The sequence below is a fragment of the Colossoma macropomum genome, unplaced genomic scaffold (assembly GCF_904425465.1).
Source record: "Colossoma macropomum unplaced genomic scaffold, Colossoma_macropomum, whole genome shotgun sequence".
NCBI lineage: Eukaryota > Metazoa > Chordata > Actinopteri > Characiformes > Serrasalmidae > Colossoma > Colossoma macropomum.
The window spans coordinates 48,485,707-48,512,593 of record NW_023494789.1 but is presented as its reverse complement, the minus strand read 5'-3'; the positions used below and the strand labels follow the sequence as shown (position 1 = coordinate 48,512,593).

The window sequence follows — 26,887 nt, the reverse complement described above, 5'->3', positions numbered from 1 at the left end:
GCAGAAGACAAAAATGTACTTAATATCTCAAAATAATGACTTCCTATGATGAAATAATGACTCACTGTTTCAAAACATGAGTTACTGTAACAAGACAATGACTTTCTATTTCAAAATATTGACTTAGTATCTCATGATAACGCCTTTTCAAAACAATTATTTAATTTCCTGTAATTTAATGACTCTTTATTTCAACATTGTATCCCAACACCTCAAGAAAAAAAGGTATTTAGAGATAGCAAGTCAATATTTTGAGAAATTACGTCATTATTACGAAAGTCATTATTTGAAATGATAAGGTCAATATTACAAACAAATTATTTTGATATACCAAGTCAAATTTGAGAAAATAAGTAATTATTATGAAATTCCAAGTCAAAGTTCTAGGAAAGTAAGTCATTATTTGGAGTTATTAGGTGAATATACAAAAAAAAACAAAAAAACAAAAACAAACAAAAAAAATCAGACCAATTACTTTGAGACACAAAGTCAATTTTAAGAAAACAAGCCATATTTTGGAGATACTGAATTAATATTCTGAGATAATAAGTCAATATTTTGAGGAAGTAGTCAATTCAAAATTAAGTCACTATTATGAAATCCCAGTTCAAAATTTTCAGAAAGTAAGTAAAACCAGACAAATCAATTTTGAAAGAATAAGCCATCTTTTGGAGATACTTAGTCAGTATTTTTGAGAAAACAAGTCATTATTTGGAGATACTAAGTCAATATTTTGAGAAAATAAGTAAATTCAAAATTAAGTCATTATTATGGAATGTAAATTCAAACTTTTTCGGAAAGTAAGTAAAACCAGACTAATCAATTTTGAGAAAATAAACCCAAACCCATCTTTTGGATAAACTAAGTCAATATTGCTCTATACTGCTACAAGAAGTAGCGGAGGAGGTGATTTTTCTCCTCTACCTGGTCGGAATGGGCTTCCATCTGAATTACACTTTGTCTTAAAGCCCCAATGATGAAAGTGGTGAAAGAGCAAACAGGACATCACAGCATGTGCATCACACGATGACAATGTATATGCGGCTTCACCAACGAGTTAATAGAGGCAAGCACAAGACAACTCGGACAGTGCTGTATAGAGCACTGGAAATGGTCGGTGTAGCTTGTTATCAGTTATTATCAGAACTGGATATGTTTGAAAAACAACAGTGTCTGAATCTAATTTCTTAATAACTCAACCCTCTGTCTTCTAGTCTGCTCACTTTAGAAATGGGAAATAACTTAATGAACAACTTTCTCGTACACATATTAAATCACATTTAATGAATGCATATCTGAATATAAAATGTCAATAATATTTGCCTCGAATGAACAGAGAAGGAAAAAATTATTACAAAAACACAAGATTCATACCCTCACAGAAAAACTTGCTTGACAAGTAGAGATGGATGTGAAAGAACAGGGAGACCTCACAGAGCATAACAAATTAAGACAGGAGCCTTTTCCTTTCTCCACTCATCCTCCATCAGGATTACAAACACAGGCCGCATTTACAAAAAGAAAAAAGAGAAAACAAAAGTGCCAGCAGCTCCGAAGTCTCGACAGATTTGCAAATACAAAAAGAAACACCCGACGCAAGTATATACAGAGCTGAACGTGACTGATCTGTTACAATATGTGCGAAACTAAGCCTTAAAAAATAACATAAGCAAGGATGATGAGAAACACATTAATTCACACGTTTTCTGAAAAATGCGCTTCGGGTGGATTATGTCATTTTTGTTTTTGTTCCCTTTTTGCTCCTCCTTTCTGCCAATTTTCTGTACGTGATGTCCAAATACAATTTGTCCGCCGTCTCACGCCGTGCTCTGATTGGTTCCTTTAATTTCCGTGGAGGCCCTCTCCTTGCGTCCGCCGTACTCTCCGATGAAAGAGCCGTCCTCGTTGAAGTGGGCGTCCTCGTCGCCGTAGTCCACCATGCTGTCCCCGCTGTCCCCTCCCTTCGTGTCCCCTGCCAGGGAGTGCTGGCTGCCCTTCAGGGGTTTCTCATCGTTGTCGCTGGTTGAGAAACAGGAGTAAACAGGTTGAGATGTCGGAACAAGGCTGCAGGTTCTGCTTAAGGTCGAGGCAAAAGTAAATGCTTGGCCCCAAAAACTCTCTGGCTCATAGTGAATGAAATAAAAGCTGGTAGGAGCCAGTTAGCACAATGCAAATAAGCCTGTGCTGCTAACCCCACCAGACTACACTCGCTGAACGTGTTTACATGCACACTGGTCTCCTGATTAGTGGCAAAAATCAGCTTATGGCAAGCGCTGAAGGTCATGAAGTGTTTACATGCACAGCATGATTGTTGAAAACCCCTGTTTACATGGGCTCAGTGAAATAGAATTATTCGTGACATATTTGAAGCCAAACATGCACATAAAAAAGGTCTAAAGATGAAGCTCTTCACATGCCCAGAATAATAAAAGTATAGAACACAAATCTAAGTGTTTTAGTTCATTTTGTGTACTTCAAATGAAGACTTGATCCCAATGAAAAGGTGTTTACATGACTTTTTACATAAAGAATAAACCTCAGTAAGGCTTAGTGTGCATTAGGAGTGGGCAATGTGATGATATTTCTTATTATTGTGATAAACTTTCCACATTTTACTGTTATATCGTCAATTGTCATAATTTAGAAATCTTGTTCTTTGGTGACTCACACTGTACATTTGAATAGACTATATCTTATACAGACAGAGTTAGGCAGAATACTTTGAAAAGGTCTTAGATGTATTTAGTAAAGTATTCCATTACAATATGTAAAAAGTAACATATTATTAGCTGTTATAATTTTTATTTAATTCACATTGTTCCTTCATGTTGCTGGTCGGCAGTTTTCTCTATGTTATTCAGTGCTGTGATTTATCAGTCTACTCAGGCTTTAGTAGGAACTTGTGCTTTTTGTAAGGAGCCACTTGAGTTTTCCTTTGGAGCGTCTTCACATGTAATTTGTAAACACCCACAATTTAAAGGAATCAGTGAAAAACATTTCCACCATTTGCAATTATCCCAGAAGCAGTGATTAGCCCAGACATGATTAGTGTCCAAATTTTCCTTTTTTATTTTTAAACTGGAGCTACGAAGCTAATGTTATGAACACACACTAGAAGTCAATAATCACCAAACTCTTCTTTGAAAATACAGCCCTAAAATGTCCCTCAACCTACTCAAAACACAACTAGCTCTTCTTTAAGGTTGTGAAGACTTGTCAAAACGTATTAAAAGCTATAAAACTGAATAAATCTTCACTGTGTAGCTGAATGCTGTGGTCAGTTTTAGACAACAAAGTTGTAGTGCTGAAATCTGACTCCTGTTAAACACAAATTACCTTCTTAATTTCAGTTGTTTTTCTTTTTTTTTTCCCCAATTTTATCAAATCTCATGTTTTTTTCTTAAGTAAAGATCTATGTGTATAAATAGAAGCAAAAAATCTAGCATCCATAAGCCTGTGTGATGTGAATGCACATGAAGGGGAGTCAGATTCTAACGGGGAAGCAGAATTTGACACAATACCTGGGGCATGTTGGACCTGCCGTATGTAAGTTCAGGTGTAGCAAGTGTTGACGGACTTAAGGTTTACGCATTACTCAATTAAAACAAGACGCAAGCAGTTTTTATGTTGAGCATAGTAGTTACTAAGCAAAATTTGTACACTAGTCATGTCTTAAGCCGGGGTTACACTACACAACCTTTACCCTGATTTTAGCTGTGATTCTCAGTCTGGCTGAGTCTGAGCTGGTCGGTTCTAGTCTGCAGATTTTTGGGTCAGTCAGAGTCGACAGTTGGAGAGAGAATCGAGTCGTGTGTGAGGGGCGCAGACTCAGATTTTAGGGCTCCCGATCGCATTTCAGACAAGTCGGAGGTTATGTTTGATTTATTTGACCCAACTCTGAGCGTAATCTAGTGTAAACTGGTCAACGACATCAATCTGACTCCTGCAGCAGCCAATGAAAACTGAGAGCACGAAAGAAGAAAATACAGCAAGTAAACAAAGAAAACTGGCAAAAAGTCTCTCACGTGTGGAGCGAAGCTTTTTAATGAGCTGAGTTTAAGACACAATTGAGTTTTTGTGCATTTAAAACTCTAAAAAATACCAAACTGATCACATTTTTAAATCCATGATCCTCACTTAAACATGTTTCCCTGCTGCTTCTTTACTGTCTCAGCGCAAACGGCAGAGAAAACAGCAGCAGCCGTATATACGTTTGTTTATTTGGGTCTCCTAATAACGGGAGAATGTGAGTTCGCGCGAGTTCAGTGAGCCGCGTCCGGTTCAGCCGCAGATGAAAAGCTGAGTAGTGTGTGAACCCTAATCATTTAGTGTGATGCTCAATATTTCAGCTGCCCAAAAAATTTGCAAAAATCAGTTTGATAGTGTAAAATGCCCAGTCTTTTATAATCTGTTAAGACTTTAAAAGTCGTGTAGTGAACCCAAGGCTCTACCTGATCGACTACATCTGGAGTAAGTGGAAAAAAAACTGTTCTTCTAAGATCTACAGTCTAGGGTCAAATCCTGGATGTAGAATTGACATCAGAATGTTCTTGGTGATTTTTCAAAGTCTGGCTATGAACATAATGCAGAGCTGAATATCGATTCAGCTCTCCTGGCCGACTGTATGTTTGCTTTTACTCATCCATTCTTTCCTTGAATTATAAAAGAGGCAAAGAATGTACAGTGTATTATGTGTGAAGTAAGAGTGGGTCCCTTTTTAGCCTGCAAATGAATAATTCGACATACAGTGAATTGTAGGGCTCCTCATTTCTTCTGCTACCTATGGGAAACCGCAGGTGTGCGAAAGCTTACAGCAGCACCTGCCTCGGACTCTATGGGAGGCTTAATTTAGCTTGATTTGTGGAGGGGGAAATATTAAGGCTGAAGATTTGTGGAAGTGTTCTGCACAGCATATTCACAGTGTGAGCTGCCGTTTCTCAGGCACGTGCAAGATCTAGTTCACATCTACCGTTCTTTGTATATTTTGTCCAAGCCTCATAGAAGTGATTGCATTGCCATATTTGTGACTACACACAGAGAGCTCTCAGAGAGGCTGTTATGAATTGGATCACTGAAAGATTAATGAAACGAACACGGATATCGCTGCCCTGGAGATAAGTGCCTTTCAATTAAACCAGATGCCCCCCCCCTCTCCCCCCCTTCCAAAAAAAAAAAATGATCTCCTGCTGAGTACTGGGCAGACTCCACTCCGTTCCGTTCCAAAAAAACTAAAGCGTTTCAATTTAACAGTGATGCAATTACTCCTAATTCCTACCACAACACACTAGCTACCCACAAAGCACTGCAAAATAACAGCACTGCATCAGCATTGCCGATGCATGAGCAACGGGGTGGGGTTTCCTGCTGTTGCTTTAGCACGTACGTGTGGTTGTTACTCAGCTCGTAACGTGTCCTGAGCTGGAGCTGGCTTGCTGGTCCACGTTTAGCTCATGTACATTAGGCTCTCTTTTGAACCGCAAGAAAAGGACAATACAAAGAAAATGACCGTTACAAGAGCACAGTGACAAGGAGCGCTGTTTTAGAGCTATAAGCCATGAGAGGCAGTGAGCTACAGTGAGTGTACCACAGTTAAGGGGGGTTGTTAGGCAAACCACCTTAATTTTGGTAAAATCACTGTAACCTAGAGCCTCGAGTGGCACATTGCTTTTGTAAAACAGCAACAAAATGCAATATGATAAAAACAACATACAGTAAATACAATCCTTCCATCAAGCAATGTAGCTCATTAATGGGGAATTCCTCCAATTTTAAAAACATATACAACATTTCTCTATAATTTAATCGTAAACTCATTCCGAGTGGCTTGATGTGGAATGCACTTGATTTAGAATAACTTACAGAGCCTGAATTGTTCACAGTGGTGGTGATGGTAACCAGATGTCTGAAGCATTCAGTGCTCCCTCACAGAAGGCTGTTATAAAATTATAAAATTTTGTCTAATGCCTGAAACACTGGCAACGGCTATTGTAAAGCAAAAAAAATAACATCCCTATTTTCTTGGATTTTATCATTTTCGACATTACAAACAGTTCTGTGCAAAAGTTTTTGGCACCTAATAACATTATTTAAACCCATTAATCTGTACAATAAATGCGTTATTTTTCTTGTAAAAACACATCATTAGAATAAATACAAATGAATAAAGACAGTAAAAAGTATCAAGAATTTCTTGTTGGCAAAAAAGTAGTTGAGATCTTATGGACTAGTTTAAAGAATAATGTTTGATTCCAGATTTTTCATGGACATTCCTGCCATCGATTCTGCAGCACACTTAGTTTAACTTGAGCACTGATTAGCCAAACCAGGTTTGGAAAAAGGAATACACTGACATACACTTATTGTTCTAATATTATTTGTATTTATTGTAAAAAATAAAAAAAGATTCTTACTATCCAAATAAACAGCTTTTTAAATCTAATTTTTACTCAGGTGCCTAACACTTTTGCACAGTACTGTATAAAAGCTCAGAGGACATGTGAGGGTTCACTGGTCGTTTTATATAGTAAATAAAATGTCTATATTTGTGTTGTAGACATGGTGACCCCGGTTCCTATCAGCACCACTGTAAAGTAATTGTGTTTACATCTCTGTGTTTACAAAGACTTTGTATACATCTCAACAACTAAACAATTTTTTGAAAAATCAGGGAAATCCCCACTTTAACAGTAGGCTATGATTGCCAAGCAACATAATGTTTTTAATAGATTGGTGCATTCAGCTGATGTGTGGTAATACGTATATACTGAGCATTTTACATCAGCTTGGGTTCAGCCAATCATATTTCGTAAGCAATACTGTGCCATGCTTTGATAAGGTTGCATTTCCAGGTGCAACGGATTTAGAATTAGCCTACCTGTATTCACAGAACGTGTCATCATTCATTCCTTGAGACTCCAAGTCTGGATGGAGGTCTTCCTTCTCTTTCACTGAAGGAAGAGGGGAAGAAAATTAGTTCGTTTTAATTTCATTAACGCAGTCAAAGTAAATGACCCAATAAATTAAAAAGGAAATACATGTATGTGAATAGATCAATCCTATATAGTCATTAATACCGTCATGATGTAAACACTATAATGGCAACAATGAGTTTAGACTGATAATTATTAAAATGACAAATTAGGATGTGAAGGTTTTTCATATTCCTCTGTTGTTGTACCACATTCTGATAGCAGTTCTAGTTCGAGTAGAAGCAGATTATCCAGAGCCCATCTCCCGTCACAGGAAATTGCCAGAAAGGTTTTCTGGGACTGACACAGGAAGAGATGTAGCATTGCTAATGCAGTGCAACATTTCCATCATTTCGTTCTCTGGCATTTGCTTGTCTGCGTGAGCATTTTGCATGCTATTCCTTTTGTGGGTCTGACTCTATTTGCATCCCGTAAATAGAATGTGTTAGACATGTTAAATATAAACGCACCAGTTCATTTTCCACACCGATGCAGGCATCAGTGGAGTACAGCAATGAAAGCAGCCATTCAGTGACTTCGCTCTCTCTTTTGCATATTTCAGTCCTTATTTTTGTTGTTTTCCTTTCTTTAACCCCTTATAGCCTACATCCTGAGACTTGGATGTGGTCTACACTCCAATTTGTCACTCTCATAACTAGCCCAACTTCATTTCTCTATTAAATCAGTACTAAAGCAGCCATTTGAAATATGATCTCTGGACATTTGCTTTTTTTCTGTGTAATCCCAAGGACGGGTAAAACGTATCGGTAATACTTTACTCTGGGCTGTGTTCATAAAGCTTCATGAGTCATTTCACCCCAGAAAGTGTCATGACACAAACTAGGGTCAGAAAAAAAACAAACAGTGTATGGTCAAACATATGTGGACAACTCTCCTAATGATGGAGTTCAGGTGTTTCAGGCACATCCATTGCTAACAAGACATAGCCATGCAAAATCCACAGACCAGGGGTCGGCAACCTAAATGTTAAGAAGAGCCATTTTCAACAAAATTCAAACCACTTTGGGAGCCGCATTTTATGTCCATTTTACATCTTGGCTGTAAATGTCTCAGTATGTGCTGATGTGCTAGTAAAGGCTAAAAAATATAATACAAACAAAAACGCAGACTGACTTTGCTCTGCTTTAAGCTTTAGCTCAGCTATAGCTGCTTTTCTCACATCTCCGGCAGGAAACTTTTCCACAAAAGTAGAACAGTTTCTTGTAAAATGTCTCTCATGTTTCATTTTTTACAAGGCTAAAGTTGCTTCTCATTCACCAGCTTCTTGTTCTAATTTTCCCGTTCCACCTTAAATGGTGTCAAAGGCTGTCAAATACGAAGCTGACTTCAGCTTCGTAGATTTTTAGTGTTTGACAGTTTCTCGTTGCAGATTAAACATATCAGGAAGCTGGAGTGATTTTAAATGCTAATAAGTCCATTAATTTCCAAATTATCGATGTCCGTCTTAAATCTTTCTCTTTGCCTTTTCGTTAGCTAGGCTTTTACATTTAACATGACCTGAACATACATCATCTAGAAGATGAAGAAAATTGAAATCCTTCATTTCATCAAGCATGTATTTGGTTTCAGCGTCTCTCCAAAAGTGTTTTGCTGCGTCTTATTTCCAGTACCGACGTCTGTTTTCACACATGAGCAGGCTGAGAAATCCGAAAGAAATCAGAGTAACAGTTTACATGCACTGAGAAATCTGATCACTTAGCTAAGTTCCAGCTCTCCTTATCAGATTTCTTAATCGGATTTCTAGAGCTTACTCCAGTCTAAGAAATCGGAGCTGTTTACATGACCATTTGAATAATCAGATAACTGTAGAAATCCAATTACGATCAGATGTTCAAGGATTTAACTCTCATTTTCACTGTGATTCGCTCCTAAAAGTACTCAATCTTTTTCACTGGTAACAGTGACTGATTTTCATAGATTGATTTTTCTCAGTGTTACTCTGATAGGCCTCTAACAATAGTTATCTTCTGTCCAATGATGAGCTGCTTTATATTTTTCTTTCTCTCTAAATTCTAGATTGTATATTAATTGTAAAACCTGGTTCTCTGTTCATATCGTTCTTGTTGTGGCTTTGTTTTGCTTTCCAGTGTCAACCAGAGGTGGATGGGTTCCCATTTTGAGTCTTGGTTCCTCTCAACGAGTCTTCCTCTTGCTGAGTTTTCCTTGCCACCTTCGCCCTTGGTGTCGCTCACTGGGGCTCAGACCTGGATTTTCTGTAAAGCTGCTTTGTGGCAATGTCTGTTGTAGAAAGCGCTATATAAATAAACTTTGACTTGACTTGGCATCCTGAGACAGCAACAGCTCAGCCATGAAGCGGTAGACCACGCAAACTCGCAGAGCGAGGCCGGTGAATGCTGAAGCGTGTGCTGAAGCACAAATTCCACAGACACACTCCTCCACAGAATTTTGTGGAAAGCCTTTCCAGAAGAGTGGAGGCTGCTAAAGCTGTAAAAGGAGGACAACTCCATTTTAAAGCCTGTGGTTTTGGAAATCGATGTCAAACAAGCTAATATAGGTGTGATGGTCAGGTGTCCACATACTTTGCCATACACACTATATGGCCAAAAGTATTGGGACACCTACACGAGCGTTTGTAACATCCCATTCTAAAGCTTTAACAGCCTCCACTCTTCTGGGAAGCTTTCTACAATATTTTGGAGAGTGTCTGTGGGAATTGTTGCCACATTAAGAAGATCCAGAAGATCATTTGTGAGGTTGAACACTGATGTTGGACGAGAGGGTCTGGCTCATAATCTGCATTCTAGTTCTTCCCAAAAGTGTTTGATGGGGTTGAGGTCAGGGCTCTGTGAGGGCCAGTCAAGTTCTTCCACACCAAACTCACCCAGCCATGACTTTATGGAGCTGCTTTGTGCACTGGGGCTCAGTTATGCTGGAACAGAAAAGGTTCTTCCCCAAACTGTTCACACAAAGCTGGAAATATACGATTGTCCAAAATGTCTTGTTCTGCTGAAGCATTAAGATTTCCCTTCACTGGAACTAAGGGTTCTTAGCCAACCCCTGAAAAACAACCCCATAGCACCATCCCTCCTCCACCAAACTTTACAGTTGGAACAATACAGCCAGGCAGGTTCTCCTGGCATTCGCCAAACCCAGACTTGTCCATCAGACTGATAGATAGAGAAGCGTGATTAGTCACTCCACAGAATATGTTTCTACTGCTCCAGAGTCCAGGTTGTCTATTGAGAGTGCAGGGCTGTGTGCTTAATTTTATCCACCTGTTATCAATGGACCTGTTATCAATGGACCTGAACTCAATAATTATGAGGTGTGTCCCAATACTTATGTTTTTAAATGTTGTCAGTGTTACCAATATAACACTGCTTAATGTGTGAATGTGCACATGGTCACTAGGCATTTTTGCTGGTGTTGACCATGTGTGAGGACTCTGCATATCTGACATGGCTGATGACCAGGTTGTTGCTGTCGTTTTGGTACTATTAGGTTTGACTACATGTTTACAAAATGTTTAATTTAGCTTTGCTTTATCATTACACTAAAACCATGATTTTCAATGGAATTCTTTAAAGAATTCTCCACTGGAAGGTTCTTCTGGGAACTGCAGCAAATTCGGGGAGCGAGGCCAAGAATGATTTTTAAATCTGCTACACCAATTTCTAATGCATTGTCGCTGCAGTTAGGCAACAGCTAACTTCGCTATCTTTAATCTGTATCAACATTACGTGATTACTCAGCTTGGAAGATGTTTTTCCACACTTTGGAAGTGTGGAAAAACGTCCCTGTAGATTTAATGAAGAATGGAAGCAAAGAGTGGACACACTAAACACTGAACAAATTGATATCATGTTTAGTTGTTGAAGCTCCTGTGAAGTTTTCCATAGGAAACACTTGTTGACTGGAAAACTTTTTCAAACCTACGTGTTTTGGCAAAGAGGTCTTCATCAGGGATGTGAGTCAAACTGGTAAAAGCCTGATGAAAGCCTGTGTGCCAAAACACGTAGGTTTAAAATAAAGTTTGTGTGATGCCAATTTGACTTTTTTGTACAATTTCTGCTCTTTACCAAGCACCTTGTTGGACAATGCAGTCAGAATAGCCAGAATTATTCCTTCAAATGTGTCATTTTCTGATTAAATATATCTTTTCTGCAAAGAGTAGTACCTACTTAGTAGCCATTTAGACTGGAAATTAAATAAATGAAGGGTAGCCTCTGACTGCATGGAGCGTTATCATATCAGACTATTCAGTTACTGAGTAGCATTTCTGCCCCTGCATAGGTTCACTTCTTTCAGAATTGCTAAAGAGCTGATTGCAATTACTCCCACACATTTTAAAACTCCAATTTACACTAAAATAGATCATTGTTTTGGCTAATTACTGTCAGTAATGGCATGTGTTTGTGACCCCTGGTAAAAAGTTCATCAATATGTGTTTTTTTATATGCATGTTTTACTTATTTTCATATGAACTACATAAGCTTGTTAAATAAATTTGTTTTTAACAAATATTTAATGCACTATTATCGTCTGATGACACACCACAGCAGTACAGTCCTTTATTCTTCTTAATATCACATTTACCACTACTGAGATACACAAAGCCACAATGCTTTTCTGGCATCTTCAACAGTGCCCACATTAATCTCCATCGTTTTTCTCCTTCTTCTTTTTCACAGTACTTTCAGAGAGGGGTAGACAGATTTGAACTGACCACGAGGGCCACAACGTCAGTAAATCTTATGGCCAAAATTAGGAATCTGTTGCCGAATTATAGAAACTGGTAATTTCTGGTAATCTGTTATATTTAACACAATCTGAATAGTCTACATGGCAAATAACTTATGGTTTATATACAAAAACAATTAAGATTTTCATAATTCATATTTACATTTTGTGAATTAAAATAAATATTTTGTAAATCTGGCCTCCAGTCTCTTACTTTTATTTAATTATGTTTGATGGTTGAGATTAAAAAACCCTTAAATGTGGGTGTCATGTGTGGTGAGTAAGGAGGCTGGATGTAAGCCAACTTCAATCAACAAAACAAACTAGCAGAAACACTTATTACAAAATAACAAACTACAACGTTTTGAACAAACAAACCACAAGGCTGGCACACAACCACTACATGCAGCAAAGTAAAGTGTAGACTAGACAACCATGAACTGAAACTAAGGGCTTGATATAGGCTACAAACAATAGGGAACACCTGGGAGAGGGAGGAGACAGGGACTACAAACAGGTGAGAATCCTAATAGGGAAGGCGGGGAAAAAGGGCGGAGCAAAGGAGCCAAAACAAACACAAAAGCACATGGTTAAAAGCACATGGCTACAACACAGGGGAAGAAACAGGCACACTCGGGGGGACAAACTGTGACAGTGGAAAAGAAATTTAGTGAGCAATTCATTTCATATTGGTTTTGTATTCTTTATCAGGTAGAGAGATTTTCGAAAAACGGTGCTGTGATTTGTTGAAAACAGAGGAGGGGAAAATATATCACCCAAATATCTAGATACAAGGACGAGGCCTAGGAGTGCCTGAAGAATCTGCCGTGCCCCATGGGGTAAGTGGCTGTTGAGCCTTGACAGCAAGTGAACACGAATAGGTCGATAGAGCGTCCGGCGCATTTAGAATGGAGACAGCAGGCACTCACCTGAGTACTTTCCTCCTTTGTTCCTGTTCACAAAGCAGGCGATGAGCACGATGAGAGTCAGCAGGGCCACGGCACACATCAGCCCGATGAACCAGCCCTGGTTGGAGATGCCTCCGTGGATGCTGGCCAAACCTGAGGAGCACAGGCATTTGTTCACAAAGTTTGGATCGACCTTCTCTCTCGAGAGGACACCTGATTGACTGCTTACATTGACAAAGCCTGGCCGACGCCAAATGGGCCACTAACGGCAGAATGGAAACGTAATTAATATTAAACAGCTGAACTGCTTGTCTAATTAATCAAGAGAAGACGCTGGTAAAGCATAATTCCTTTTCATCGAGTTTGGTAACAGAACACATACTGGGAGATGGACAGGGAACGGTGTCATGCATGGTAAGTTTGTTCAAGGACAAGAACTTGTGGATGGGAGGAGATGGAAGGCTAACAGCAACAACAACAACAACATCATATTTGCTTTCCCCGCTGTTAGAGGACATCTCTCCCCCCTCACCTTTGGCCCTGGTCCTGATAACGTCTTCAAAAATGCTAGAATTATCAAGCCAGCTTTTAGTCATAAGCCGTACAGTATATTCTGTCCCAGGCTCCAGCTCCTCAATGACCAGGAAAGTCTTAGAGGAGTTGACCGCCTCAGATATCTTCCAGTTACCTTTACCTAAGAAAGGTGCATAACCAAGTAGGTGTTAGAAAGCCAGGAATATGGATTCCTGATGCCACAAACATTAGTTATTACATAAAGAGTGTGCATTAGCTGAGCAGAATGAATTTCACCCTAAAGACAAAAGGCAAAGGATTTATACTTGCTCTAAATGGAGACTAGCCATTAAACAAGGGCTGGGACCATTTATCGAATTAGCAGTAATTATCGATAATGTCTAAATTCATACCTATAATTTATTGTTTTTTCTGTCATTTTGTATGACCATTCTGTGCTCCAACCTGGACGTTTAGTTATGAGACTGAGTTGATTTTATGGATGAAAATGGCAAATGTGATATTTAACGCACAGTTAAACTTCACATCAAGTTCAATGGTGCCTTTGCTATTAAACGAACACTCTGGACACAAGGCTAACAGCCCATTCTGTTAAATAAAAAGTTCATTAAACCACACAGAAGTAATATGTTTGTGTATGTGGTGGAGATATCTTGAGATAACAAGCTATCTTGTTAATTATCTTGTTATCTTGAGATCACAAGATAATTAACTCATTATCTTAAGATAACAATCCAGAAAATCATGGCCTCTCCTGACTGTTACCTTGATATTTAGCCATAATTTTGTCCAGATATATGAATTTTTCATTAATGCTTTTCATCCCAGCCCTGCATTAAAACTATTTTGTGAAGGCATCTAGGGTATTTGCTAGTTAATGCTGTTCCACCTTTGCCATGCCATGTCTAAATGCAGACGTCTGGCACAATCACCACTTATCACTATTCCACATCTGACATGACATGACTGAACATAGACTAACTGTGGTAAATTAGCCTCGTTAGCTACAAAGTCATGAAAGATGAAGAGTGAGAAGATGAGCTTACGGTTGTTCATGTATGCAACATATAACTCTGAATCCGTTTGTTCCTTCCCCGGAATCCAGCTGATATTTGCAAAGTTGTCACTAACTGAGGCACTAACATTCAACACAGCCGGGACTGACAGGGAGAAAGAGCAGAGTAGAAAGAAAACGGCAAGAGAAAGAACAGAGTGAGGGTTAGTGGGTGACAAGGAAGATCTGTGTTCAAGCAACAGCTCTGTTAGTTTGAAAGTTTCTGGAGGGGAGCAGGTTCTCTTTTCATTTGCCTCATGTCCATTTTAGCATATGGCTCTATCAAAGATCTGACCTGAATAAAACATTGCTTGTTAGCATAAGTGGAGCATCTCTCTCCAATTGAAAGATTTCATGCCACGGAACACTGTCGAGTGCATTAAGGCTCGGAAATAGCCACTGGAACAGAAATAAAGACTGACTGCTTTTGATACGAAATCACTAAGAGGAAAAATGGCATTATAATGTCGAAGCAAATTTGTGGGCCCCATTCAAGCCATGCCTTCTCTGAGCGCCATTTAATGTGTCCATTGTGCTGGCAACCTGCTGGAAGTTTTAGCCTCCTGTTGCTAAATGGCTAATTGACGACCTGGTTCAGTGAGGAAGCTGTCTGGTTGCTTCAGTGGAGTAAAGGAGATCACAGATTTAAACTGCAACCCTGAACGCCACACTGAGCCTGAATACTGCAACAGTATAAGGCAGAGGTCACTAAAAGGCGGACCGCGGTCCAAGTCCAGACCCAGACGCTGTCCTATGCGGACCTGGAACTGTAACTGATAAACTGTGGAGAATTCTTTAATTTCAATGGGGTGGTCCTATTTTAATTGGCATAACTTTCCTAGCCTTTGTGGTGCTTTAGCGGCCTGGGAGACTCACAGACCAATCGCATGCGTTGTAAATATCACACGTGACGCTACTCAGCCAATCAGATCTGTGCATTACGATGAGCACTGAGACTCGAGTGACGCCACACAAGGGAGGGACGAGGCGAGAAACAGCAGTCAGAGAAGAAAGTGAGTCAGAGGGTTATTTCACATGGTGTGATCTAAAAAGAGAAAATATGTTGAAATATTACTGAACTGTACTTTATTTGATTTGACATTTAGTTGTTGACTGTATAAGATGTTGATAAACCTACTAGGCTACTTCAGTAAGCAGTATATGGCATTGAATCATGATGCACATTAGACATTATGATGTTCTGGACCTTTGCATGAGGAAATTTTCTCGAAACTGGACTTTACTGAATTTTAATTAAATACCCTCTGATATAAGGCATACGCATATTATACCAAGAGATACAATCTGAAAATCTGAAAGGGAAAAAACCCTGGACTGATTATAGTTTATTATAGTATTATAGTTTATTTTATTGTCTGGTCTTCAAACCTAATGAGCAGGCCAATTACGCTATATGGCCAAAAGTTTGTAGACACTGCTCAATCAGTGTTTCTTTTGAAATGTTTTGCTGCAGTGACAGCCTCTACTCTTCTGGGAAGGCTTTGCACTAGATGTTGCAACATTGCTGTGAGGATTTCATTGCATTCAGCCAAAAGAGCATTAGTGAGGTCAGGTACTGATGTTGGATGATCAGCTGTGGATCACTCCAATTCTTCTCAAACGCATTGGATGGAGCTCAATCACTCCAGAGAACGCAGTTCTACTGCTCCACAGCCAAACGCTGGGGGCTTTTTGCACTCTATTCAACACTTATAGGACAAGGTGACCTTAGGCTCACGTGCAATTGCTCCAGAGCATCCCATTGTGTTTGTCAGTGCTTTTCTATAGAGATTATATTACATTCTCTTAAATGCCTGTGTCAGCAAACCTTAAAGCATCTGAATTCACTCATTAGAATTGCTGTCCGTATAACTCAGGACAGTATAAATAGCCAAGATGTGAGGGTGCAAGCATGGATGCTCACAATGAAAGCACCCAAAATACTTCACAAGCTATCAATAACAAGCTGAGTCAGCTAAAAGGGCTTATAATGACAATCATTGAAAAATCATTAGTTTTACCTCCCATCTCATTGAGTAAGCGAAAAGTGTAAATAAGTAAACAAATGATGGGTGAGGGCTTGGTCTTTAAGCACACAAAAAAAGGGCTGCTTGATAAAAAGTTTGAAAATCACAGCACTATAACACATAGGTGTCAGTCTATAGAAGAACACCAGCTAATTGTTTTCACCCCTTTCATGTGTTCCAATTAGGCAAAGTGTCTAGAACTGTCAGCTTGCCTTAATGTACATCTCAATCATGGAGCGTCTCTTCCCCAGGGCCAGATGTGCTAATGACATCCATCGCACCCTTTCCTTAGGTGAGGCGTGTCTGTAGCTGAGGCCGCTCACGCCTGCCCGGCCCAATCCAGAGGCTCGGAAATGTCACCCTCTAATTGAGGACGTGTTTCTTTTCTCCCTGTCACAGCAGCAATTGCGTAAAATCGGCAGCTCGCTGTGACGCTTTCCTGTCACAAGAAAGGGGAAAAATGGGGTGGAGGAGAGGAGAGGGGGGCTATAAATATCGAGCGCTGCCTGGCTGGGGCTTTGTCACTTCGCCTGCGTAGAGCGGGATTAAATGCAACAGGAAGCATCTGCCAGCTCAGCGGGAGAGGAGAGGGCCCCACGCCACGCAGCGTCCTGCAGGGCCTAGAAAACCCAGGAAAAAAAGCCGGGAGGAAGGCAAGACGACGAAAAACCGTCTGATCCACAGCTTTCAACAGCTTCCACTTATCCACTTAAGTAGTGGCAGCTGACTCTCGATGCAGCCCCCCACCTCTGTCTGTCTTTCTGTCTGTCTAGCTTCCTCCTCCAATGCTGAACATTAGGAAATAGCCGCAGTGCTACCTGATCAGACACTGGTGGTTTGTTTGCAATTGTGCTGGTAAAAGCACAACAAAGCACAGTAAATCAATGCTTCACACTTGATCATTCTCGGACAGTGGAGATGAAACACGATGTGCCTTTGAGGGTTTTGCCTTCGGTACAGCAGAAGGTCTTCTTATCATTGAGTATCTCTCTGTTACTCTTCATTGCAGCTGGCATCAGTTTTGACTGGGGTCAGAACCAGATTAAAAGAAAAAAAATCTAAATTTCTGCAGAATTTCAATCGCTGAGATGTAAACAAATTCAGAGTGGTTTGACGTGAAATGGTTCATTGTAAAGAAACGTACTGCATTTCTTTACAGTGGTGGTGATAGGAACCAGGGGTCACCATGTCTACAACACAAATATAGCCATTTTATTTATTATCCAAAACCACCAGTGAACCTACACGAGTCTTCTGGGTTTGTATATGTAAAATGGTAAAATAGTCTGGAAAAATATATTTCCTTTGGGGAATACATCTCTGCCACTAATAGCTTTTGAAAATACATGCTCAAAAACTGCAATAAATAATGTCTCAGGCATCATTAGAATGGAGCATTTCACATTAAGCCTCACTGAATCTAAATTCCTAATCTAAATTTTGAAATATTTCTCCTTTATAATCTTTTGGTTGCACCTGGGTATTAGAGTCACAGTGCCCTGTCTGTACAAACTCTGCAAATACTCTCCCTATCGCACCACTTATCCATTGATAATAACTCTGGGCAGTCATCCAGGTCACCCATATGGCAGCCTCAGCCTCAGACGCTCCACCCACATGCAACCGGAAAGTCTGATATCTTTTGTATCCTATTATGGCCACAACTATGGGGTGGAGTGGGTTTCATCTGTCTGACAGGAAACTAACTTTGTAATTGTTGTCTGCTATGCCCACCGCAACCGAACCTTACATAGATATGGATTGAAAATGTTTGTATATGGTATGACATCTTTAAAAGTTATTCAAAAAGCATTCAGTAACTTTTTTAGAGAGATATCCTCATGTTTGCCGATGCTTACTGATTTGTTTCCCCCAGGGTTGTGTCAACTGTAGCATCATTTTCTCCAACATGTCACGCAAAAACAACTCTGGTTGGTTATTTTGCGTATCAACCAAACAGCCCTTTCCTGTCAAAGTTGGTAGTTGCTAACCGGCAATATTTAGGCATGAAATGCACAACTCTCTGACAGTAGGCAGAGACCAGGCTACTCGTATGGTAGTCACAATGCCTGGTGTCCAACAGAAATGATTTCTCTGCTCAAACATCAAATATACCTTTTAAACCGAGTCCATCTCCTACAATTTTCTTGTACTTTGATTTTTACTCTTGGGGTCCACTTGTAACATTTGTGTGGTTTTGTGTACACGTTTAAAAAAGACGGTTACTCAAGGGTTCTTTAGTAAAAAAAATGGTAATTACGAACACTTAAAGAACGTTTTGCATGATTAAAGGGTTCTCTGCATCATGAAAGCGTTCTTCAGAATGATGAAGAATGTGCTGTAGGTGGTTCTGTATACAGCTTTTTTGAAAAGGGTTCTATATAGCACCAAAAAGGGTTCTTTTAATGTTACGATGTCAAGCTTGTTAAAATAGAAGAACCCCTTTTGGTGCTATATAGAACCATTTTCTTTATTAGAGAACCCTTGAAGAACCATCATTTTTAAGTGTGTGCCAAAAACTGTCATATTTCATTTTTACAAGACTGGCTAGTTTGGTTACTGTGCATTTAAGATGTATATATGTAAATAAATCTTACTTACTTAAAAGCATTCTATGCTGAAACACTCCTTATAACTTCAGCAAGATAAACCGCTACAGGCTAAAAAAGTGGATGTAAGTGTGTTGAATCTGGTGGCATCACAAAAAGAGTGACTGCAAAATGTTCTACTTTGCCAGTATAGCTTTTATATATGGACTGGAGAGACTGGGGAAGGAATAGTATGTTTTGAAACTAATAATATTTACATACTGCATTAAACTGACTGAGGAAACTTCAGTTTTCCATGATACTGAGCCAGGAAGTCATCAAACTGTGCTGGGCTGCATAAATTATGAGTATACATGACATAGAAAGGCTTACTCTGTACATCTGTATGCACACAGTAAGCCTTTCTAAGTCATGCATACTCATTATTCACCCATAGTCCAACAGATTCAAGCTATATATGGTCAATTTTGCATGTTAATACCTATGGAGGAAACTGTGGCATTAGCCACGGGGGAGACAGTAGACTTTCTTGGAGGAGGACGAGTTCTGGACTGTCCTGGAAAGAAAGATAAGATCTTGAGTTTCTCCACTGCACTCATATAGCAAAGTGTCCACTAACTTTTAAGTGTTAAACCTATGCAAGCTATTCTACTGCAAACTACTGGACTGAGATAAAATCTAGATTCTACATCAGGTTAACTGCAGGAACACAGGAACACTACTGTACGTCTACTGCAGCGTTACACGAGCACTGTTGTGTTAGTTGATGAACACTTTGTAGCAGATGGTTTGTTAATAGTGAGACAAATTGAATTTAATGGATTCTCTCTCCTGTGAAAGTAGGCACATCTGAATATTAAATCACTGTTGTTTTTTTTTTTTCCTGGAATCTGTTCAAAACTGACAAAAGCAGTATCCGTGACTGTCCGGCGGTGCTTAGATTTTACTATGACCATGAAAAGCAAGCAGAACACAGACAAATCTACTTAACTACTCACTAAGGTTACATAACAGAAAACCGTCGCTTGATTACGGAGGAGAGAAACAGCATCTCTAAGGCCGTTTTTCCTCTGCACAAAGTACAAGAAACTCCAGAAAACTGGAACTGTGCTTTTACCATTCGTCCAGTTTTGTAGGTTTTGGGTCACATGCAAGATTAGTACCAACAGGACCTAATGGCAACACCTGCATCAGAAGCTAATGCCAACTTAGCAGATTCTTTACTCTTTGATCCAGGACTGAATTGCACCAGGTTTGCGTAAGTTTATACTTTTTGTAGTTTGTGTGTAAAGTCCTTACTGTGTCCTACTATGTTTACACTGGTTAGTTTCAAACTATCCTTTTATAAATTTGGTTGCACCACAAACCCGTAAGTCGTGTCTTAACTAGTAACAACTAACTAATGCGTACATCGCTTTAACATGATGATAACATGTTCAGAACCAGAATCAGTAAACCCGCTGCCATGGAAACGCATCGGCAGCTGCTCTGACTTTTTCAATGGAAAAACTATCCAGCATAGAAGAGAACGATGTGTACAAGTTAAACTGAATAAAGATAATTATCTATGGCCATTGTCTGTTTATTCTTTAATATTTTCCAATATGCAGCTTTTTTGAAAAAGGTTCCATATAGCACCAAAAAGTGTTCTTCTAATGTTACGATGTCAAGCTTGTTAAAATAGAAGAACCCCTTTTGGTGCTATATAGAACCATTTTCTTTATTAGAGAACCCTTGAAGAACCATCATTTTTAAGTGTGTGCCAAAAACTGTCATATTTCATTTTTACAAGACTGGCTAGTTTGGTTACTGTGCATTTAAAATGTATATATGTAAATAAATCTTACTTACTTAAAAGCATTCTATGCTGAAACACTCCTTATAACTTCAGCAAGATAAACTGCTATAGGCTAAAAAAGTGGATGTAAGTGTGTTGGATCTGGTGGCATCACAAAAACAGTGACTGCAAAATGTTCTATTTTGCCAGTATAGCTTTTATATATGGACTGGAGAGACTGGGGAAGGAATAGTATGTTTTGAAACTAATAATATTTACATACTGAATTAAACTGACTGAGGAAACTTCAGTTTTCCATGATACTGAGCCAGGAAGTCATCAAACTGTGCTGAGCTTTTCTTTTCTGGATAACCGACACAACAGCTGCCTTACTTTAGCAGTTTGGGCAGCAGCTGAGTCTCACTGAGCTGGAGCTGCGGGTGTTTAGCTTCATGCTAAACAGAGCAATAATTAGAGCTGTAAGTAAAATCACAGCGTATAGCGTTTAGAGTTTTTGGCCTAGTTAACCAAAAAAGTCATGTTTCTGGTCTTTGCTGTGGTTTCTGATGGCTTCCCCAACACATGCACCTGCTGAGGGGGGTGTAAATATTTACTAACTACTAAGCTCGATGCTAAAACCCGTTCTGATTCAGTAATGAATAAACCTGATCTTACAAAGAGCTGGTGCAACCGGCCACAGTTGAGGATAAAGTCACCAACGATTATTACATCACCAGCATGTGCACCAGATTGTAAACTACGATGGTACGTTAATGAGTTGATTGCTATTTTCAGAATTATTAGCTTGTAAAGAGTTCACTAAGCTGAAATGAGCTAGACAATATAATTAACACCTAAGCTAGCAGCCATGGAATATATGTTCACACTCAACAGCTTTGTTTGATTCTACACATAATTCTTTCTAAATATAGACATTTTGATCATCGCACAAACAGAGCAGTGCAGCATCTTTTCTTATCGTTACAACCGGGTGTAGCTAATTAGCCACTTTAGATATGTAGCCTACCACAACGGTGGTATAAAATGACCAAAAATGATAAAATTGTTGCAGGTGGAAAATGAACTAAACCTAAAACTGTGAGTTCCATTAGTTTGTGTTTGTGTAGTTTCTTGTTCTTGGATGTGCAGTGGAAAAGCAGCCCAGGTTAGTAGCCTAAAGTATCATTAACCCTTGTGTGGTGTTCAGGTCTGTGGGACCCATTTTCAGTGTTTACCAAAAGAAAAAATTACGTGATTTATTATTATTTTCAGCCTCAGATTCTTGGCCTTTTCATTTTCTGTGAAGAACATATAAAATAACCCATTTTCAGTGTCTTCACTCTGTTCACCCCCCACACATTTATATTACACATGTGGTGTTGGGTGAACCTGCGGGGAGTAAAAGTGTGGAGGTGCTGTGTCCTTCACTCTCTTCTCCTCCTACATGGCCTGCTGTTAGTGTGTGTGTGTGTCTGTGTGTGTATGTGTTTGTATATGTGTGTGTGTGTGCAGGTGGACAGCATGGACAGGCTGCTGACTGGCTACAGCTGCTAAAGGAGAACCCTACGCTGGACACTTGTGATATTTTAAACATCTGGTATTTTTACATAAATTGTTGTGGCTGTATTGATTTAAAAAACAGTAATGTGGTGGGTCCAGCAGACCACTGAGCAACAAACACATCAACACCACACAAAGTTTCATGTTTACTGTTACTCTTTTTCTGCTAAATCTACAGCTACGGAAAGTAGAAAACTTCATACTGATGTTGAAAGTGGGCACATCTGTTGAAGCTGGCAAAACAAAAAGAGAAAGCATGAAAGAGACATCTTGCAAACGATGGCAGACACTGAAAGCAGAGAGAGCATGTACTTTCTGCTGAAAGCAATGCGAATTACCAGAGCATTGTGAGGATAAAGCATGCTAGCAGCCAGCACTGAGAAATGCTCAGCTTTGGAAATTTGGATGGCTCCCTGCATTTTGGGCTAAAGAATGACTGTAAGCTACAGTGCGTAGGATCCCGTTTTTCTATCCTCCTCATCATATTGAGTCCCACAGTGCTACTAATGGTCTGGCGTTGATAACAGAAAAGAAGAAACATATCAACCTACATATCAAAGAGGCCATTCATTTTCCTGCCTGTTTTCCATTACAGTGCAGTATATTAATACAATGCCGTGGGATTCTGACTTTGATACTATCTTTGCTGTAGCTGTGAATCCCACAGTCAAGTAAAAATAATAAATTGCGCTTTATCAATCATCTCTTTTCTTCCATTGGAGATAAAAACATGTTAAGTATATGAAATACTGCACTGCGTGGACATTCAGTTGATTACCATCGCTATCACATTCGAAACGGCCATCCACCATTTCCCTTTCCAAAGGCGACATATTATTTCTTTTTCTTTCTCCTTTTATAAAGCTTTCATCCTCCTCCCAAATCAATAAGTACTTGGTCTTCCTCGACAATGACAAATGAGCCGCTCCCACTGTGCTATGATATTGTTTGGCCATAAAGAACTGCTTAGATGGGCATATGAAAAGCTTGGTGGGATGGGAGGTCGAAATAATGTCCCCTCGCTTTCCCCGGGATCGATGCCCAGAACAGCGCACGACTCGGCCATCCGTGTCAGAACACCAAGGAGCTCTGGCCTCCAAGCCAGGATCCGAGGATGTCTGTGATGAGGGCTACTCTGGCCCAGAGACTGCCCTCGTTTTCACTCACGTGCTTCAGGGATGGTGGTGCACTCCTCGCTGGCCGCTGGACCGCAGCCCACTCGCGTGCAGCCGCGCAGGTAGAACCTGTAGCGGCTCACCGGCTCCAGGTCCTGCAGGAGCCACTTAGTGGTGTCGGCGCTGGGGATGTTCACAGATAGCAGAGGCCCCACTTCCTCTGTGTTGTTAACTAGACGAGAAGAAGGAGAGAAGATACAGTCATGTTCACTGGACAAGAAGACTTAGTAGCACTTTCTTTTAAAGTCTCTAGTTCTACACTGCAAAAAATAGTATCTTGTCAAGTGAAATTATCTTAATTTTTGTCTATCTATCTAATATTTCTCTGTGATGGACTGGAAAACCTGTCCAGGGTGTTTTCTGCCTTCCGCCCAATGACCGCTGGGATAGGCTTCAACACCCCCTGTGACCCAGAAGGATAAGCGGCTTAGAAAATGTGTGTGTGTGTGTGTGTGTGTGTGTGTGTGTGTATCTAATATTTCTTATTTTGAGATGGTTGTGCTCTTATTGTAAGATTATATCTTATTTCTTAACATTTTTATCATTTTATCAAGAAAAAGTATCTCACTATTATGGCAGATAATTTTGCTGGTTTCAAGCACATTTCTAAAAACAAGCACAATTATCTGCCAGTACAGTGAGATCATTTTACTTAATGAAATCACTTAAAACAAGTAAAAAAGTCTGGAAATAAGTTAAATAATCTTAAAATAAGCTTACAAAAATCTTAAAAGGAGAAATTTAGATTTATTGACTAGATTTAAGATAATTTTACTTGACAAGATACTATTTTTGCAGTGTAGGTATTCACTAGCTAACTACAAAATACTAGGTAATCATTTTAGGGATCATGATGGTGAGTTACAAGACACTCTAATTACGCTACGCTGAAATTCACAACAGGTTCTAGGTATCAACTGAGTGTGTGTGTGTGTGGAACAATCTGGTACCAACAGTGCTTTGTAACTGTTTTGAGTAAATTGATAGCAAGCAGCCAGACAGCTTAACTTACTTTAACTGTATCGCTTGTCTAAGTAGGAAAATAAATCAGTAAGTTCTCCAAGTTCACAGACACTTAAAGGGGATTTCCACCAAATTTTCTAAAAATCATAACAATGTAAATATGTCATGCTGACTGGTTTGGTGTGAAATACTCCATTCTAAAGAAATCAGGATCGTTCAAAGCGGTGGTGATGGGAACAAGATGTCTGAAGAGTTTAACGCCTCTAACGGCTCCCTCATAGAAACACAGCCTGATGCCTGAGACACTGTTTTATGATAGTTTTGAGAGGGTTTTGGGCTGAAAAAGTATTTTTAAAATCCATTTGTGATGGTGAGGAACATGCAGGGAGTTGCTCGGCAAAGTGGTCCCCAAAATAAATCATTCTTTTTTAAAGTGACCACTATTTTACCACCATCAACTTTCTGTACAAAAGCTCAGAAGACACTGGTTCACTGGTGGTTTTGGATAGTAAATAAAATGGCTATATTTGTGTTGTAGTCATGGCGACCCCTGGTTCCTATCACCACCACTGTAAAGAAATCTGAGTCTACAATGAACCATTTCACACCAAACCACTCTGAATGACTTTCTTCACATCTTAATGACTGAACTATGCCGAACTTTTGAAAAATCAGTGGAATTCCCCTTTAAGAGTCTTAGGTAGTACATGTGTGTCTATTAACTAGACATTAAACTGAACCTGGATCGTAAAAGAAAGTAACGCATCTTACTATTGTTTTTGCTTTACCATTTACTAAGAGGTTCTCCTGATTTATTTTCCTGCTTAAACATGTGACATTTCAGTGAAGTGTGAGTTTGTTTGCACTCCCCACCTACTTTTTATCCACCTACCTTAGGTACCCAGTTAGATTAGATGTTTTACTATGTCCTTTTTCAAAAACACAACCTGTTTCAGTGTAATTTAGTTAGACTATCTTGGAATGCATCATCATGCTACCCAAAATAATTACCTAGTACGTTGGAGTTTGTACCTTACATTTACCCATTTAGCGTCTAGAACTTAAAGAACTGTAAAAAAAAGTGTAACCAAATCCTCTTTGCTATTAACTCTTTGTTGTTAACCAGACAAAAATATGGAGTAAACGTTCACCAGACACAATAGCATATGCAGTGCATTTAGTCTAGTGCTCCAGCTCACTAGATTTTTGCTCTAAATAAATGTGTCGGGTTCTGGGATTGAGCCAAAGTATGGAACCGTAACGTTCCAAGGACTGGGTCTAGTGGTTCCCGACCTTGGTCCTGGTGAAGTCCTGCCTTGCAGTGTTTTCCCTGCTCTGATCAAGCTAGCCATCCATTTATTAAGCCCTGTGTAAGTTGGATCAGCTGGCAAAGGAAACAGATGAAACTGTGCAGCACAATCAGTCTCCAGGAGTTGAGAACCACTTTAAGGCCTTTATAGACCAAACACAGCTTAAAAACAACAAAGAAAGAAAAACATCTTGACATATCCTTTGTTCCCCACAAAAAAGTGCAAAAGTTGACACCGGCTTGGCTTCCTATTTTGGAAAAGTGAAAGGAGCACTGAGAGTTTCACCCCACATTTAGGAGCTGAAACTTTATAATGAGCTTTCACACATACTCTCGGATGTCCGTAACCTACTTTGAGTTGCTTTTGGAGATGCTAGTGCTGCACATGAGGAAACTAATCCTTTTGATGTTTGTCAAAAGCTACAGGTGGCTGGTTATAATGGCTGTGGCTACGACAACGTCAGAGGCAACAGCGATTGGTGATTTGGAGTATGATCAGCTACACATGTACTCCTACAAATTTACTGATGACAGACGAATTCACATTCAGTACATAAAGACCTTAAGGGGGGTTCCACCAAAATTCCTGTACAAATAAACAGTTAATATGTAAACAAAGTCATTCAGAGTGGTTTGGTTGTTGAACCTAACATGGTGCAATTTGAGACATGGGCACTTTTTTAGGACCCCGTATTTTGTTGCCTATTTGAGTTAGGCACTCTGCTAAGGTTTCAGTTGATGTCACACATCCTGAACTTGCTGTGTATGTTTTAGTTTTAATCCTGTCTCATATTGCCTCGGCTATAAGTCGACTTAAGTAAAAAAACATGGCTCATTTTACCCCACTGTCCATGAAATGGTTACAAATTCGCTGTCTGATGCCTGAGACATTGTTTAACATTAGTTTTAGAAGGTTTTGGCCTAAAACACATTTTTATGCCATTCGTGGATGAGAGGTACATATAAGGGTGCAAAGAAAACTTGCAACTTTTTACTATTTTACCATCATTAAAATTACATATAAAAACTCATAAGACACGCCAGGCTCACTGGTGGTTTTAGATAGTAAATAAAATGGCTATAATTGTGACCCCTGGTTACTGGCCCCTGGCTATCACCACCACTGTGAAGAAATTCAAATTGGTAAGTTTCTCTACAGTGGACCATTTCACATCAAACCACTCTGAATTGTTCTATTTACAGCTCAAGATTGAACTATTCAGAAAGTTTAAAAAATACCTGGAATTCCACTTTAAGAGCAGGGAAAACACCAGTGCCAGTGAATGGGGACTTTATGACCAGGTTTTGGAACCAGGGATTTAGTTTAAAGATGTGTTCTTC

At 39.5% G+C, this 26,887-nt stretch overlaps 1 protein-coding gene across 1 annotated transcript in view; it reads right to left on the bottom strand.

Annotated features, from left to right (window-relative positions):
• Positions 1-455: 455 nt before the first annotated feature.
• Positions 456-26,887, bottom strand: part of chl1b (cell adhesion molecule L1-like b) — an 86,103-nt gene continuing 59,671 nt past the window's right edge. The window contains exons 24-31 of the mRNA XM_036571556.1: positions 23,267-23,446; positions 22,303-22,332; positions 19,244-19,318; positions 14,179-14,292; positions 13,131-13,292; positions 12,620-12,751; positions 6,875-6,947; positions 456-2,019 (exon numbers count right to left, since the gene is read on the bottom strand). Of these exons, the coding sequence (XP_036427449.1) occupies positions 1,818-2,019; positions 6,875-6,947; positions 12,620-12,751; positions 13,131-13,292; positions 14,179-14,292; positions 19,244-19,318; positions 22,303-22,332; positions 23,267-23,446 (968 nt within the window). The 3' untranslated portion in view covers positions 456-1,817. The remainder of the gene's footprint in view (positions 2,020-6,874; positions 6,948-12,619; positions 12,752-13,130; positions 13,293-14,178; positions 14,293-19,243; positions 19,319-22,302; positions 22,333-23,266; positions 23,447-26,887) is intronic.